This window comes from Meriones unguiculatus, chromosome 8 (genome assembly GCF_030254825.1).
Source record: "Meriones unguiculatus strain TT.TT164.6M chromosome 8, Bangor_MerUng_6.1, whole genome shotgun sequence".
NCBI classification, from domain to species: Eukaryota; Metazoa; Chordata; class Mammalia; order Rodentia; family Muridae; genus Meriones; species Meriones unguiculatus.
Genome location: NC_083356.1, coordinates 1,813,622 through 1,828,569, shown reverse-complemented (window position 1 = coordinate 1,828,569; position 14,948 = coordinate 1,813,622). Strand labels below are relative to the sequence as shown.

Genomic DNA, 14,948 nt, shown 5'->3' with positions numbered 1-14,948 from the left:
GTGCTCTGTGCTGATTCCCATTCACTCTTCATTTCTGTTCTGCTTCCTGAACTGGGCGGAGTGACCTATTCTGTACAGCCTTGTGCTAACCCTTCATCCCGACTTATCAGTTCTCGGTGACCTCTCAGTGGCCTTTTTTCTGCTAGCAGTAGGTGAATTTTTGGTTTTCCTTTGTTCTGGTCCAGGGCGTGTATCACCTGTGAATTCTGCAGTGCTTCTCTCCTGAGCAGCTCTTTCTGTAAGAGAACTGGATGGATGTGGCATTTCCACGAATGTTCTGAGGGGAGCGAGGGGGCATTTCCACTAAGAGGAACCTCGGCAGCTCTCGCTGTGACACACACCAAGGAAATCGTTCTTCTAACCTTTCCTTCAGCCCAGCAGCGGTCCCGGATCAGTGTCTCATGACCAAAGGCCCCCTGCTTTCTTTTCATCCTTGCCAAAACGCTCTGCTGTGCAATAGCTGCTTAGCTTGACCCGGACTGCCCACATATACGCTTGACCATTCCCCTAGATCTGTCTGTGAGAGTTTCTGGATGCAATCAGAACCTGCATAAAGCAAGTTCAGTGGACTGTTTGTCCTTGTGGGTCGGCTCACCTTATCTGCTCAGGTCCTAGATGGAACAAAATGTTGAGTAAGTGAGAAATACTCTTCCCCAGCTTCCCTTGATCTGGGATGTTGTTTGTTTATCTGTTTACTTTTTCCTGCCTTCACATGCAGAGGAAGCACCAGCCTGTCTGCTCTCGAGCCTGCTGCTCTGAACCAGAACAAAGCCAGCAGCTCTACTGCTCCAGGCATAGGCACTGCCTGAGGAAGGCTGCCAGCTGTTCAGGACTCCACCAAACTCTCAGGCCAAAGACTTCTCAACCTCCACACTTCTCTGAGCCAGTTCCTAACTCCTTTCTCTCTCTGTCTGTCTGTCTCTTTCTCTGTGTGTGTCCCTGTTTTCTCTCTCACTCTTTCTGTCTCCCCTTGCCATTCTTCCATATCTTTGTCTTCATGTTTGAGCAGTTTTATGTTTAGAACAGAACACCCATGCTTTGGCTTCACCAAAGCGCTCTTCTGTGCATGGAGTGTTTTCAGAATTGCTAGTCCTATCTCCACGGGAACCAGCCATGTCCAGTCAAGTGCTATCGCATAACAATTCTTTTCCCTTAAGGCTCAAATATCCCACTCACTCCAGAACTGCTCAGCCAGCATTTTCATCACTCCTCTGTCCTGTATCTTAATAAGGTTGCTTCATTTATTTGTAATCTGTCAGCTTCTTTTATTTTGTCACACTCTCTGTCCTGAGTTGTCTTCATCTCATACATTATTAGTTTTGCTTTCAAGAATTAAGGTTTGCTCTGGAGCGTGAAACTCTATGGAAGGCCATGTTAAGGGCTATGGACCAGGCAAATACTGGCACAGGGATTATGTCGTAAAACATATAGGCTATGATAAAACGTGCAAGGAATTCTTTATTGCCTTTTATTGAAAATAGATTTTCCCCGCATAATGTATTCTAGTTACAATTTCCTCTCCCTCTACTCCTCTCAGTTCCTCCCACCCCCCACATCTGGAGCCATCCCCTTTCTGTGCCTCATTAGAAAACAAACAGGCTACTAAGGAGTAATAACAAAATAAAACAATAAGATAAAGCAAAAATTGGCATAGCAGAAGAGGACAAAGCAAAGAAAGAAAAGGAAAAAGCCCAAGAAAAGCCCTAGGAACAGAGATGCAGAGACCTGTTAAAGGAAATTTTATTCTCCTGATTGTTGTCTCAGCAGCTCTGTGCCTCCTTATGCTGACCTAGGTCTAGTCCTGGCAGCCTCCAGCCTCCATGTTTCCAGCCTCTGAGACTTAGCGATGAAGAAGATCACCCTTTCTGGTTCTTTCTGAACTCTTGCTGGCTGGTCCAACTCAAGTGTTCTGGCTCAAACTTGTCTTCCAGCTGACTGATTCAATCTTCCTTCTCTCTCTGCCTGTGACTGAATTGCTCTGCTGGACCTCATAATAACTTTGGCAACCTGTTCTAATCTTCTGGCTCCTTCTCTGGTCTGTCTTCACCTGTGTCTAGCTTGTTTTCTCTTCCATCTGTCTCTGTAAAACTCTCCCAGTGAAAACAGCCTCTATATTCCACAAACTCAAACCTGCACTGCCCCTCAACTCACCGACTCAACGGAGTCGACTGAACAGAACTGACTAGAACTCACAGGTCTGCCTGCCTCAGTCTCCTGAGTGCCAGGACTGAAGGTGTGTACCACCACCACAGCTGGACCTGAGAGTTCTTGTGTCTGAAACTCATGCTATATCAGGCTGGCCTTGAACTCAGAGATCTCCCTTCCTCTGTCTCCTGGGATTAAAGACGTGTCTATATTCCAGCCAGAGTAGCCATGCTGCTGGATTAAAATCCCTCTACAAAGACCCACTTGTTCACACACTCGGGAATCCCATAAGAGCACTAAACTGGAAGACAATGTATTCACAAAGGACACTTTTTCTGAGCCTCTGGGGAAGGATTTGATGGACATATTTTGCTTTTCACCGAGTTTGCAAGGTCTGTCACCCTCTGCGAATGATCTGGCTTCGGGTTTCTGTTCCTGTTATGGCCTCAGGATAGCCACTCACTGACCACTGAGACACAGGGCTTTGTCGGATGGAAGTTTATTGAACCCTGAAGGAAGACTGACCAGTCAGGGACATAATCTGGCCTGGGAGCCAGACTGTGATGCTGGCCAGTTTCTAAGGCAGGTTTAAAAAAAAAAGTTACCACCAGGTAACCAAGTATAGGAAGCATGTGGGGGGGGGCAGCATTACATTATCTTGACTAGCTAAATAAACAGAATTGATTTTGTTCCAAGTGTATTGTATCTAGGTAGCTAGACAAAGCCTCTTAAGCTGATTGGCTGGGATGTAGGCTTGGGGGCTTTGCAGTTCGCATCGTTCCAAGAGAAAGGAACCTAAAGTGATGCTGCAGCCTTCACTCTATTAGAACTCAGGCAGAGCATGCATATCATCTCTTGTTGTATTCTCAGCAGCAAGTGTGAGCTATTGAATGGTGTCCTGGTCTCAGGCATGTAGGTGCCTGAGAACTTGAACTTAATTTCACCTTGTGATCAAAATGGAGACTTGGAGGCAAAATGGCTTCTGACATGCTAAAGGTGGCAGCAGGTATTGACAGAGCAGCCACAGTTATGCTGAGAACTGAAGTTGGTCTCTGCTGAGGGGCTATAGGGTTTCAGCAGGGTCAGCAGGTTACAAGGTGCCCCTGTGCTGTGGGAGGAAGCTTCTCCGATGGTGACTAAGCAAGGCACTGAGCTATGCACATAGCAGAATGCCATTAGGTGTCATTTTATGCTATGTTCTTCTGGCAGAATGGTAGGATTTGGATTTAGCCCAAGTCCCTTGGGCTAGCCTCAGGTTCTTGGTGACTCAAGTAGGGTTGGGAATGGGCTCTGTCACTCCTGCAGCATCATGCCGCTCATGCACAAGCGTGTCTTGTCCATCAAAGGGTTTGTAGCTGGGTGGGTAGCTTGCAGAGTACCTTTCTGTAACTTAGACACTAGCATGTAGGGGGGAAGACTCTGTAACGCACAGACTTCTCCATGTTCACTAACTTGTGGGGGTGTTGTCTTCGGCAACAGGGCCGAGCTTTCAGATTGTGGAGAGCACCCTATAGTCTTGGCAGCAGGCTGGGTTGTTTGGGGGTTCCCATGGGACCCTTTGGACAACCACTCAATAAGATGTAAGCTATTCCTGGCCCTGGAACCCTGGTTTGGTGATGATGTGTGCAGTGCGGGCTCTGGGTCCTCCACCCTCTGGCGATTCCACTTAGATCATCTTTTCATACGTATATGTTTAAGGAAGCTTCTACTGTATTAGTTGTCCATGCTACCCCTACAAACGGCCCTTACATTCAGTTGCTTCTCCCCATATTTTTTGCCTCTTCTCCCTTTTCCATCCTTCTCCCAACCTGATCCTCCCCTGCTAGTTTCCTCACATCCACCGTAACTATCCTACTTCTTTTCTGGGGAGCTCTAAATTTCCCCCTCGCCCCTTACTCTATACCTAACCTCTGTGGTTCCATGAACTGCAGCTGGTTTTTGTTGCTCTAACAGCTCATATCTGTAGTATATAAACGAACATATAACATATCTCTCTTTCTGGGTCTGGTTTACCTTCCTCACAATGATTTTTTTTTTTTTTAGTTTCATCCATTTAGCTGAGTGTTTCATGATTTCTGAGCAACATTCCATCATGTAAATGCATCACATTTTCTTTCTTCATTAATGTGTTGAAGGACATCTTGGTTGTCTCCATTTCCTTGTTAGGATGTTAGAGTAGCAGTGAACATGACTGAGCGAATGTCTCTGAGGTAGAATGAAGTGTCTTTGGGGTATATTGCCTAAAATGGTACAGCAGGATCCTGAAGTAGGTTGATTCCTCTCTTCCTGAGGAACCATCGCACGGATCTCCACAGTGGATGTATGCATTTGCACTCCCTCCAGCCATGGAAGAGGCTCCCCTTAATGCACATCCTTGCCAGCATGAGTTCACTTTGCTTTGCTGACGCTGGCTGCTCTGACAGTTGTAAGATGAAGTCCCAAAGTAGGTTTGATGTGCATTTACCGATACCCAAGGATGCTGGACACTCCTTAAGTGCTTCTCCGTCAAGTGTCTTCTTCTGAGGAACCTCATTTTAGATCTATACTCCATTGTTTTAACATGTCTTTTTCTTTCAACATAATATTTTTATTGATTCTTTGGGAATTTCACATCATACACCTGATTGCACTCATTTTCCAGTACTTCAACATAGACCTTCCCCCACCTCAATAAAAACAAACAAACAAACCAAGAAAACCTGTGTTCTCTATAGACTCACTAGAGTCTGCTCAAATCTCCGTGTCCTGTTCTTAAACAGGACTGAGTCATTCCTTGCCCACCCAAGAAGCCATTAACTGTGGAGAGCTAAGTCCACCATCCTTGTCACACTTGGAAGAGTTTCACAGTTCTCATCAATGACTCCCTGCTCAAGCACGCAAGCACACACACACACAAACACACACACATAAAGAGCTCTGTAAGTACTGAGAACAACGATGTTGAAACCTCCAGGGTCTCCTTCATTATTTGGATTGCTTGTAGCTATTCTGGTTTGTTTGTGTTCATTGGTGTGTGTGTGTGTGTGTGTGTGTGTTTCCATATGAAGTTTAAATTTTTCTTTCCAGATCTGTGAAGAATTGTGTTGGAACTTTGATAGGAATTGCATTGAATCTGTGACTGCTTGTGGCAGGGTGGCCATTTGTACTCTAGTAATCCTCCTGATCCATGATCATGGGAGATCTTTCCATCTTCTGATACATTCTTCAATTTCTTTCTTCAACATCTTAAAGATTTTATCACAGGAGTCTTCCAGTCCATTGGTTAAAGTCACCCCCCAGGACATTTGATATCATTTGAGGCTGTTGTGAAAGGTGTTATTTCTCTGGTTTCTTTCCCAGTCACTTTGCCATTTGTATATGGGAAGGATCCTGATTTTTGTGAGTTAATCTTGTATCCATCTACCTGCTGAAAGTGTTTATCAGCTGATGCGATTTCCAGGTGGACTTTTTAGGATCCCTCATATATACTCTCATACCATCTGCAAATAAAGAACTTTGACTTGTTCCTTTCCAAATTGTATCCTTTTGGTCTCCGTCAGTTGTCTTACTGTTCTAGCTAAGACTCAAGTACTGTGTTGAATATGAATGGAGAGAGTGGCTAAGCTTCTCTTGTTCTTGATTTTGGTGGAATCGCCCTAAGGTTCTCTCATTTAAGTTGATGTTGGCCATGGGCTTAATGTAAACGGTTCTTGTTGTGTTGAGGTATGGTCTCTTTATTTGTAGTATCTCCAGGACTTTTATTTTGAATGTTTTAGATTTTGTCAATGACCTTTTCTACATCTAATGAGATGGCCACGTGGTTTTTAATCTCTCTTATTTAAGGTGGGTTATATTAATTGATTTACACATGTTGAACCATCCCTGCATGTCTGTGATGTAGCCTACATGATCATGATGGAGGTCTTTCTGGTGTGTTCTTGGATTTGGTTTCAAATATTGTATTAAGAATTGTTGCATCTATGTTCAGAAGAAAATTTGGTCTGTAATTCTCTTTCTCTGCTGGGTTTTCTGTCGATTGGGATGTAGGGTTACTGTGGCCTTGTAAATGAATTGGGCAGTTTTTCTTCTGTTTCTCTCTTGTGGTTTAATGTCATGAGTATTGCGGCTAGCTTTGTATTTGAAAGTCTGGCATCATTCTGCTCAAAACCAATCAGGGCCTCAGGGGCTTTGTTTTGGTTGGGAGAAATTTAATTACTGTTTCTCTTTCACGATGGCTTGCACATCAGTTTAATTGCCTTATCAGATCTTAACTTACATAGGAGTATATATTGAGAAAATTATCCATTTATTTTAGTTTTTCCAATTTGGTGAATTGTAGATTTTCAAATGTGTCCTTGCATTCTCTGGATTTTTATGGTGACTTTTTTGTTATGCAGCCTTTTCATTGTTAATTTTGTTATTTTGGATAATCACTCTCTGCCTTTTAGTTAATTTGAATGAGGGTTTTGAAATTGTATTGATTTTTTTTTTCAAAGAATCAACTCTTTATATCATTGATTCCTTGCACTGTTTTGTTTTTATTTCATCAGCTTCAGCCCTGAGTTTGATTATGTCCTTCCAGCTACTGTTTTTATGTCTGAGTTCTCCATTGTGTTCTGGAGCTTTGAGATGTATTGTTAATTACTACTCTGAGAGCTCACCAATTTTATTACATAAGCTATTAGGGCTACAAGCTTGCTTCCATGTATCCCATACTTTTGAGTATATTGTGTATTCATTTTCATGCAATTCCGGGAAGTTTTAGATTTTTTTTTCTTAACCATATATTTTTTTAATTCAGTAGTGAGTTGCTCAGTTTCCAATGAGTTTGGAAGCTTTATTTTGTTTCTTTTGAGGTTTGCTGTGTGTCGAAGATGTGGTCACTCTTGGAGAAAGTTGTGTGAGGTGCTAAGAAAATTATATTCTTTGGGTAAAATGTTCTGTAACCATCTGTTAGGTTCATTTGGTTTATACAGTAAGTCAGCTCCAGCATTTCTCTCTTTAGGTTTTGTCTGCATGCCTGTCTGTTGGTGGGAATCAGGTAATAAAGTCTCCCAGGATCAGTGTGTGAGGGCCAATGTGTGATTTAGGCTGCAGAAGGGTTTCTCTTCCTAATTTGATCGCCTTTGTGTCTGGTGTACAGATGTTAAGAATTGCAATGTTTTGTTCTGCTTTTTGGTAGACTTTTCTTTGAAGAGTATGTAATATCCTAACCAGAACCACAGAATTTTAAATGAACATAGCAAACAGCCCTGATAGAGTCTTCAATCTTCTCTCTGAAATCTCACAAGCCAGGCCTTCCTCACTGCCCTCCACATTCTTATCTTCCAAGTTCCTACAGAACATACCAGCAAGATTTCAACCTTCACTGACTTCTCTAGACCTAGTTCCAAAGTCCTTCCACATCCTTCCAAACACGTGGTCAGGTGTGTCACGTGTCATCATTGATGAAAGTCGGGACACGAACTCGAAGAGCAGAACCCTGGAGTCAGGAGCTGATGCACAGGCCATGGGTGGGTGCTCCTTAGTGCCTTGCTCCCTGTGGCCTGGTCAGCCAGTTTCTCACACAACACAACCCAGGAAAGACACCACCCACCATGGGCCAGGCCCTCCTCCATTGGTCACAACTTGAGAAAAGGCCTTGCAGCAGGATCTCATGGAGGGGTTCCATGAACTGAGTCTCTTTTCCCTCTAATGACCATGATCTGTGTCAAGTTGACCATGAAACCAGCCATTTCACCAGGACAGGACAGGCAGGAGTACAGCCATCACTCCTGGCCAACTACATGCAAGCCCAGATGCTTTGAGAGTCCTTGGGGGACTAAATGTGTGAGAAGGAAAGAAGAAGCCATTACATAACCCAAAATAAGCACTTCCGGTTCTGAATGAGTCTTGGGTTGCTCCATTTGACCACCTTGAATGTCTCCAGTGTTTCCCAGCTACAGGTAGTATAGGTGAGATTCGGGACCATTCGGGGTCCCCGAGTGTGTGTGGGCTGATGTTAGGGCACATTTCCAGGTGCAGATCCAGGTCAGAAGGAAGCAGTGTTCATTGCTCTGTCCCCACCTGTCAGGCAAGTTTCTTGCTCAGGAGGAAAGTGTAATCTAGAACACGTATCTTTTCTCTTGTCAAAAGGCTCTTGCTATGACTGTCCACGAATATGTTTCTTCTCCAGAATGCTGTGGGTGACTACTCTGCTCTGCTGGTAATCACAGCAGAGGGGCCTTACCACTAATTTCTAATCAGGGCCATTAGGGCCAATTATTAACTACCAGTCTGCAGCTTCTTCTCACAAACAGGAAGGAAATTCAGGAAGGATGGAACACTGAACTAATATTTTGAACTATATCTAAATAAATGGAATGAAACATATGGGAAACAGGTATATTAAAAAAGTATTTATATGAAAATGAAAGAAATACAGGCACCCCTGAAAGGCTACCGATTTGAAAAGGAAAGAGCAAGTGACGGTTTGGAATCAGAGTACCTTGAAGGGACTGTTGCATGGAAAATAAATAGGGAAAGGGATTAAATTGTATTTTTATTAAAAAGATAGTAAAAAATTTGAAATAATTAAAAAATAAGTTATAACGGTTCATAAAAAATTAAAACACAAGCTTAGATTACCGAATACCAGAAAATGAAGGCACACACACCTGGGAGAGGGAGCAGTAAGGATATCCTAAATGCACCTTGTCTATCAAGGCTACAGACTGTCAGATAAAACAATTTGCAATAAAAAAGATACATAGAAACCATCATTGTGTTATAAACCTGCTTTATTTAGCAACATGAAGAAAGCAAAGAGCAGAGGAGACATTACAGGACACAGACTCTCTTCAGCACAGGACTAATGACCTGTGCTACATAGTTACTGCCAGGATGATGCATGATGGTGAGAGATGGCATTTGTCAGGCCACTAAATACTGAAGGGGAGCTCCTCTGGGTGTGAGCAGGACCCAGACAAAGATTCCAGAGGGAAAGGGACAGAGATAACCTTTCCCAGCAGCCTCAGAGACAGAGCTGGGAGGCAGGAGCCTAGTGACCTAAGAAAACTGGAAGCATCTCCTGTGAATGAACAAGGACCTGAATCAGAGGATGGCAATGAGAAGAGGAGCAGAGGGGACCTGAGGGGAGCAGAGACAGGAGCAGCAGGGCTCAGCCTCCTCAGCCCCAGCCAGAGAGCAGAGCTGTGAGGCCAGCAGGAATAGCACCTGAGCACAGGGCTCTGTGGCAGGGATCTGGGGTCAGGGGGTTCAGTGCCTGTAGCTCTTCCTGCTGGACGAGGTGGTGGTGTACTTGATGGTGGAGGAGCTGCCACCCGAGGAGCTGAGGCCACGGCTGACACCACTGCCAGAACTGAAGCCACCTCCAAGGCCTTGGCTGCTGCTGTAGGAGTAGCTGCTGCCTCCTCCCAGGCCTAAGCTGCTGCTGGCGCCTCCTGCACTGCCATAGCCGCTGGACACAGTGGACTGCACCACAGCTGTGAGAGGGGAGACAGCACACATGGTGAGCTCACTGTACCAGGCTGAGGCCGTCCCACGGGCAGGGGAGGGGAGGCGGGCAAGCAGAGGACTTACAGATGTTGACTGGTCCAACGCCTTCACCATTCAACCTAGGAGGGAACACAGCAGGTGAGAACTCGGAGCCATCGCCTCAGTCTGCATGGGGACCCTCATTCTGGTGACCCTTCCCGGGAAGTCCCCTGCCAAGGAGTTTCTGAAGGGAGCCACTGTGGCCAAGCTAGTCCTCCCTCCCCTGGAGCTCAGAGCCTGGCCCCTTGGAGGTGTCCCCCAGGACATGGTCACCCACCTGCACTCCTCGCCCTCCAGCAGCTTCCTGTAGGTGGCGATCTCCACGTCCAGGGCCAGCTTGACATTCATGAGCTCCTGGTACTCCTTCAGCAGCCTGGCCATGTCCTGCTTGGCCTTCTGCAGCGCGTCCTCCAGCCCTTCCAGCTTGCCCCTGGCATCCTTGAGGGCCATCTCCCCACGCTGCTCGGCGTCAGCAATGGCAGCCTGCAGGCTGGCACACTGGGCAGAGAGAGCAACAAACACTGTCTTCCGGTGTTTCTCGGGAGAGGGGAGCCGCAGGTCTTTGTTTGCAGGGTTCCTTTGTTCTGGAAGACAGCAAACAGTGGGCACCAGGCTCTGGGTTTCTGCCTCTCTCCTACCTGCTTCTTCACGTGGTCGATCTCAGACCTCAGCCTCTGGATCATGCGGTTGATCTCAGCGATCTCCTGCTTGGTGGATCGCAGGTCGTCCCCGTGCCGGCCTGCCGTGACCTGCAGCTCCTCATACTGCAGGTCAGTGGAGAGAGGACACGCGTGTGAGATTTCACACCAGAAGAAACCCACCTCTGCGTGCCATGCACTATAGTGGATATGAAGGAGAACTGTGGGAGACCAGAGACCACATAGTTCTCTGTGGTGAGCGACAATGCTCTCTGTTATCTCATGAGGACCCGTGATCACACGACAGCTCAAGCCAAGAAAGCATAGCTCCATTCATGGCAACTCTGCTTCTCCCTCTGGGTTCTTTGCTCTGAGACTAGGACCTAATTCTACAGCACCAGCTCACAGCACCCTTGCTGTGCGAGCACCCCAGCCTCTTCTGGGTAGACCTCTATCATGCAGTGGAGTCAGAGATCCATGGAGTTCTGGGAGGCTCCATGCACCTCTTCAATGTCCTTGTCCATACTCACTTTAGTCTGGTACCAGGCCTCAGCCTCAGCCCGGCTTCTCTGGGCAATCTCCTCGTACTGGGCCTTGACCTCGGCGATGATGCTGTCCAGGTCCAGGCTGCGGTTGTTGTCCATGGACAGCACCACAGAGGTGTCTGAGATGTGAGTTTGCATCTGAGACCGCTCCTACAGAACAGAAAGAGCCGAGGTCATCTCGGCTGTGAGGACTGCAGAAGTTCACCACACTTTGCTCAGGAGGACATACAGGGAATGGGAGGTGGGGGAGCAGGGAGGAGAGAGGGGACTTACTGCCTCATAGAGAGTTCTCAGGAAGTTGATCTCATCGGCCAGACTGTCAGCCTTGGCCTGTAGCTCAACCTTGTTCATGTAGGCAGCATCTACATCCTGAGGAGAGCATGGACATCATGGAATCAGTTCACTCTCTTACCCAGACCGTCCACCTGTCTCCATGACAACCATTTCTCTGGAAGACCAGACATGCAAAGCCCCTTCTCTCCATCAGCAGAGACCCCATCTCTGTGCTTAGTCAGCTCACCTTCTTCAGGGTCACAAATTCATTCTCTGCTGCTGTGCGCTTGTTGATTTCGTCTTCATATCTGCAAGAGGAAGGGTGTCATACCTTGGAGCCATGGTGTAGATGACATCAAAGGCAGCCTGTGACCCAGCCCCAAATGCAATATGTCCGAATATGGCTGGAAGCTGATTTTTGTTCTATTAACTACTTCCTTCCTATAACAGCTCTCTTGTTCCCAGGCTCTTGCTCTTTGGCTGTAAGTTGTCATTTTTATCTCCATGAACTAGCGTTCTTAATTCATTATATTTCATGCCTATGCTTTGGCTTCCATTTTTATGAATTTAGGAGACTGAATCCTTCCTTCTTCCTAACTCACTTGTTCTTGTAGTCCTCCACTGTATCCTGCATGCTCCTCAGCTCTGAGTCCAGGCGGCCCCTCTCCCCGTGGATGGTGTCTAGCTCCCTGCGGAGTTTGCTGATGTAGTGTTCAAACAAGGGCTCCAGGTTCTGCCTCACGGTCTTGGTGCCCTGCTCCTGCAGCAGGGCCCACTTGGTGTCCAGGACCTTGTTCTGCTGCTCCAGGAACCTCACCTGTGAGAAGAAATTTGAGGGTCATTCTGTGGCCCTTCCCCACTGTGCTGACCCTCATGCTGTCTGCCTAACCCACTCAGTGCAGTACTGGGCCTTGGTCTGACTGGGACAATCCACAGGGGAGCTGCCAACGTCACCCCTCAAAGGAGGGCAGAGTGCTCATGCAGGGCACAGACAGGCTATGGTGCCTCTCTGGGGTGTGGACAGTTTAGTGCAGCTGCCATGGCTCCGCAGCTACAGTGTAGAGGCTTCTGTATAGTGCACTCCTCTTATGTGAGAGCTGAGCTCATCTCAGCCTGCTGGCGTCTGGCCCCTGGGGCAAACTCTGGAGAGGAACTCTGACCCGATTCCCGCTGCCAGTCTAACTTAAGAGGAGGGCAAAGCCAGGACAGAGTCACCTGGAAACACCGACATCATCTGTGCCCGAAGCTCCTGCCCTCCACTGTCTCTGGCATGAACTGTGGACACACAGGCTGTCTAGGAAGGACTCGTCTCACCTTGTCGATGAAGGAGGCAAACTTGTTGTTGAGAGTCTTGATCTGCTCCCTCTCCTCAGTCCTCACCCGCTGGATGGTGGGGTCGATTTGCAGATTCAGAGGGGTGAGGAGGTTCTGGTTGATGGTGACTTCTTGGATGCCTCCAGGGGGGCAGACAGGGAAGCCAGCTCCCCCGTAGCCACCGCCAAGTCCAGTTCCAGCACCGAAGCCAAAGCCACTGCCGGCTCCCCCTCCAAAGCCAAAGCCTCCTCCGAATCGGCTGCCATAGCCTCCCCCAATGCCACAGCTGCCTGCTCCGATGGAGATCCTCTTGCTGCTGCCCACTCCATAGAGGCTCCTGCTGCCAAAGCCAGCTCCTCCACACAGGGCCCCGGAGCCACCACTGCCCCGGGAGCGGCACACAGACACGCTGCTGAAGCCAGAGCGGTTGAGCCCAGGGACTCTGGCTGAGCCAGCACTGAAGCCACGGTGGCTGGTCTGACTCCTGATGGTGGTTTTGGTAGACATGGTTCCTGGAGACGAGAAGGCTGGGAAATGGAGAGAGCACAGGGCAGAGCTGAGAGAGATGAGTGTGTAGAGCTCTGGGCAGCGGCTTATATATGCTCTAGACAGGCTGGGCTTGGTCCTGAAGGTGAGCTTGCACAGTGGGAAGGGCAGGGCTTTACCATCAGTGAGGTAACTCCTCCATCATGTTAAAATGTTATGAAATGCTGAGGTTGTGCCTTTGGCTTCCTTTAGGCAGGGAACATGCTCCTTCCTTCAGTTTTGACTTAACCTGACTACAGCAAGTCTGTTCTAACTCACTGTATCTCAGAGTTAGTCACTGACTCTAACAAAGGCTTGGCTGTCCTGCTAATGTGCTGAGAGCCCTCTGCTCCCTGCCTGCCCTTCCCTCCCATGGAGATCCTGGAGACCACCTGCCATCTTATGCCAACAGAAGGAACATCTCTGGCCTTAGTGGTTAGGAATGTGAAATATAACCTATTTTCCCTAGATCCCATTTCTAACAGATGGAAGAGTCTCTGTGTTTGCCCACACCTGTGTGCCCATCTTCAAGACTTGCAGCCAGCTCTTTGCTTCATGTGTCCAAGTCACTTTCCAACTTCACAGTATTTGAGAGCAGATCTCAGAGAGCAGTCAGTCTCTTTCACATAATTTAGCATTCCATCTGAAGACCGGCTGCTCTATACACGTTTACAAGATATCCTTATGTCCTAAAATACACACATATATACTCATTTACACTAGGACATTATCTGAGGGACTGTAGTGACAGCTCACTGCTGAACAGCACTTGTTGCTCCTGCTGAAGACTTTAGTTCCCAGCTGACACATATTGGGCCACAGCCATCCGTGACTTCAGGTCCTGGGAATCCCATGTCCTCCTCTGACCTCTTAGGGTGCCAGGCACACATATGGTGTACATGCTTACCTTCATGGAAATTTTCCTATACATGAAACAACGAGAAAGGAGAAGATATGATTGATTTTCCAATATCCAGGTTAGCATTATTAATTTTAACATTTTGATTGTTCAGATTGGCAAATTCATTTCATTCGTGTTTTCTTGGGGTCATAGATCTTAAATGGTTTAAGTTCATTTTAATTCTCCTACAATTTTTTTCTCCTAGTTCCTTAAAAAAATGTGCATGGGTGTTTTGTCTGCATGAATGATGTAAAGCACTTGTGTGCCTGGCTCCCTTGGAGGCAGAAGAGTGAGTCAGACACCCCAGAGCTGGATCTACCAGATGCTGGTGAGCTCTGAGACACCACGTGGTTGTTGCGAACTGAACCCAGGTTTCCTAGAAGAGCAGAGAGTGCACTTAGCCCCTGAGCCCTCCTTCTGACTCCTTTCCTAATAACTTATTTGGTAAGAAATCCAGAATAACTGCTCCTTTCCCCCATGACTGCTCCCGGTGTTTCCTCTCAGTGGCCAGTGTGTCTGCCAGGTTTTCTGCAAACTGACTTTACTTAAATTATTAATCTTAATACAATAGACTTAAGAATTTCAGAGATGGAGATTCTGCCAGTGGTTCTTTTATTACTTAAGTAGTTATAGCTTTCTTGGGTTTTTCATATGAAGGTTTTTGTATATGAAGCTAAGAATTTTCTTCCCACAATCTGTGAAGAAGTGTTTTGGAAGTTTGAATGGGGTTGCATTGAATCTGTAGATATCTTCGTTATCGTGAACATTTTCTCTATGTTAATCCATGAGCATGAGATTTCTTTCCAACTTCTGATATCTGCCACAGTCACCTTGAAGCCTAAACCTCACAGGGAGCCAACAAAGAATTTCAGACCAATCTCCCTTATGTACATTGATGCAAAATGCTCAACAAAATCTTCACAAACTGAATCCGAGGACACATCAAAGATATCATCTACCATGACCAAGTAGGCTTCATCCCAGGTATGCAGGGGTGGTTCAATATACAGAAATCCATCAATGTAATCCACCATATAAACAAACTGAAGGGGAAAACCCACGCGATCATCTCCTTAGATGCTGAAAGAGCAT

General features: G+C 46.8%; 1 protein-coding gene across 1 annotated transcript; it reads right to left on the bottom strand.

Moving 5' to 3' along the window:
- Nucleotides 1-8,885: 8,885 nt before the first annotated feature.
- LOC132655731 (keratin, type II cytoskeletal 6A-like) lies at nucleotides 8,886-13,019 on the bottom strand. The gene is made up of 9 exons (XM_060388566.1): nucleotides 12,431-13,019; nucleotides 11,719-11,933; nucleotides 11,364-11,424; nucleotides 11,117-11,212; nucleotides 10,829-10,993; nucleotides 10,299-10,424; nucleotides 9,938-10,158; nucleotides 9,706-9,740; nucleotides 8,886-9,608 (listed from the first exon to the last, which is right to left on the bottom strand). Exons 1-9 carry the CDS (start codon nucleotides 12,935-12,937, stop codon nucleotides 9,382-9,384), a joined length of 1,653 nt encoding a protein of 550 aa, XP_060244549.1. The 5' UTR covers nucleotides 12,938-13,019; the 3' UTR covers nucleotides 8,886-9,381.
- Nucleotides 13,020-14,948: the final 1,929 nt, after the last annotated feature.

Excerpts from the sequence above, each read along its gene's own strand:
- LOC132655731 (XM_060388566.1), bottom strand. The coding sequence starts at position 12,937 with ATGTCTACCAAAACCACCATCAGGAGTCAGACCAGCCACCGTGGCTTC. Across the intron at positions 11,934-12,430 it reads TTGCCTCCTTCATCGACAAG|GTGAGGTTCCTGGAGCAGCA; the intron begins GTGAGACGAGTC and ends TTCTTCTCACAG. Across the intron at positions 9,741-9,937 it reads CTGGAGGGCGAGGAGTGCAG|GTTGAATGGTGAAGGCGTTG; the intron begins GTGGGTGACCAT and ends GTTCCCTCCTAG.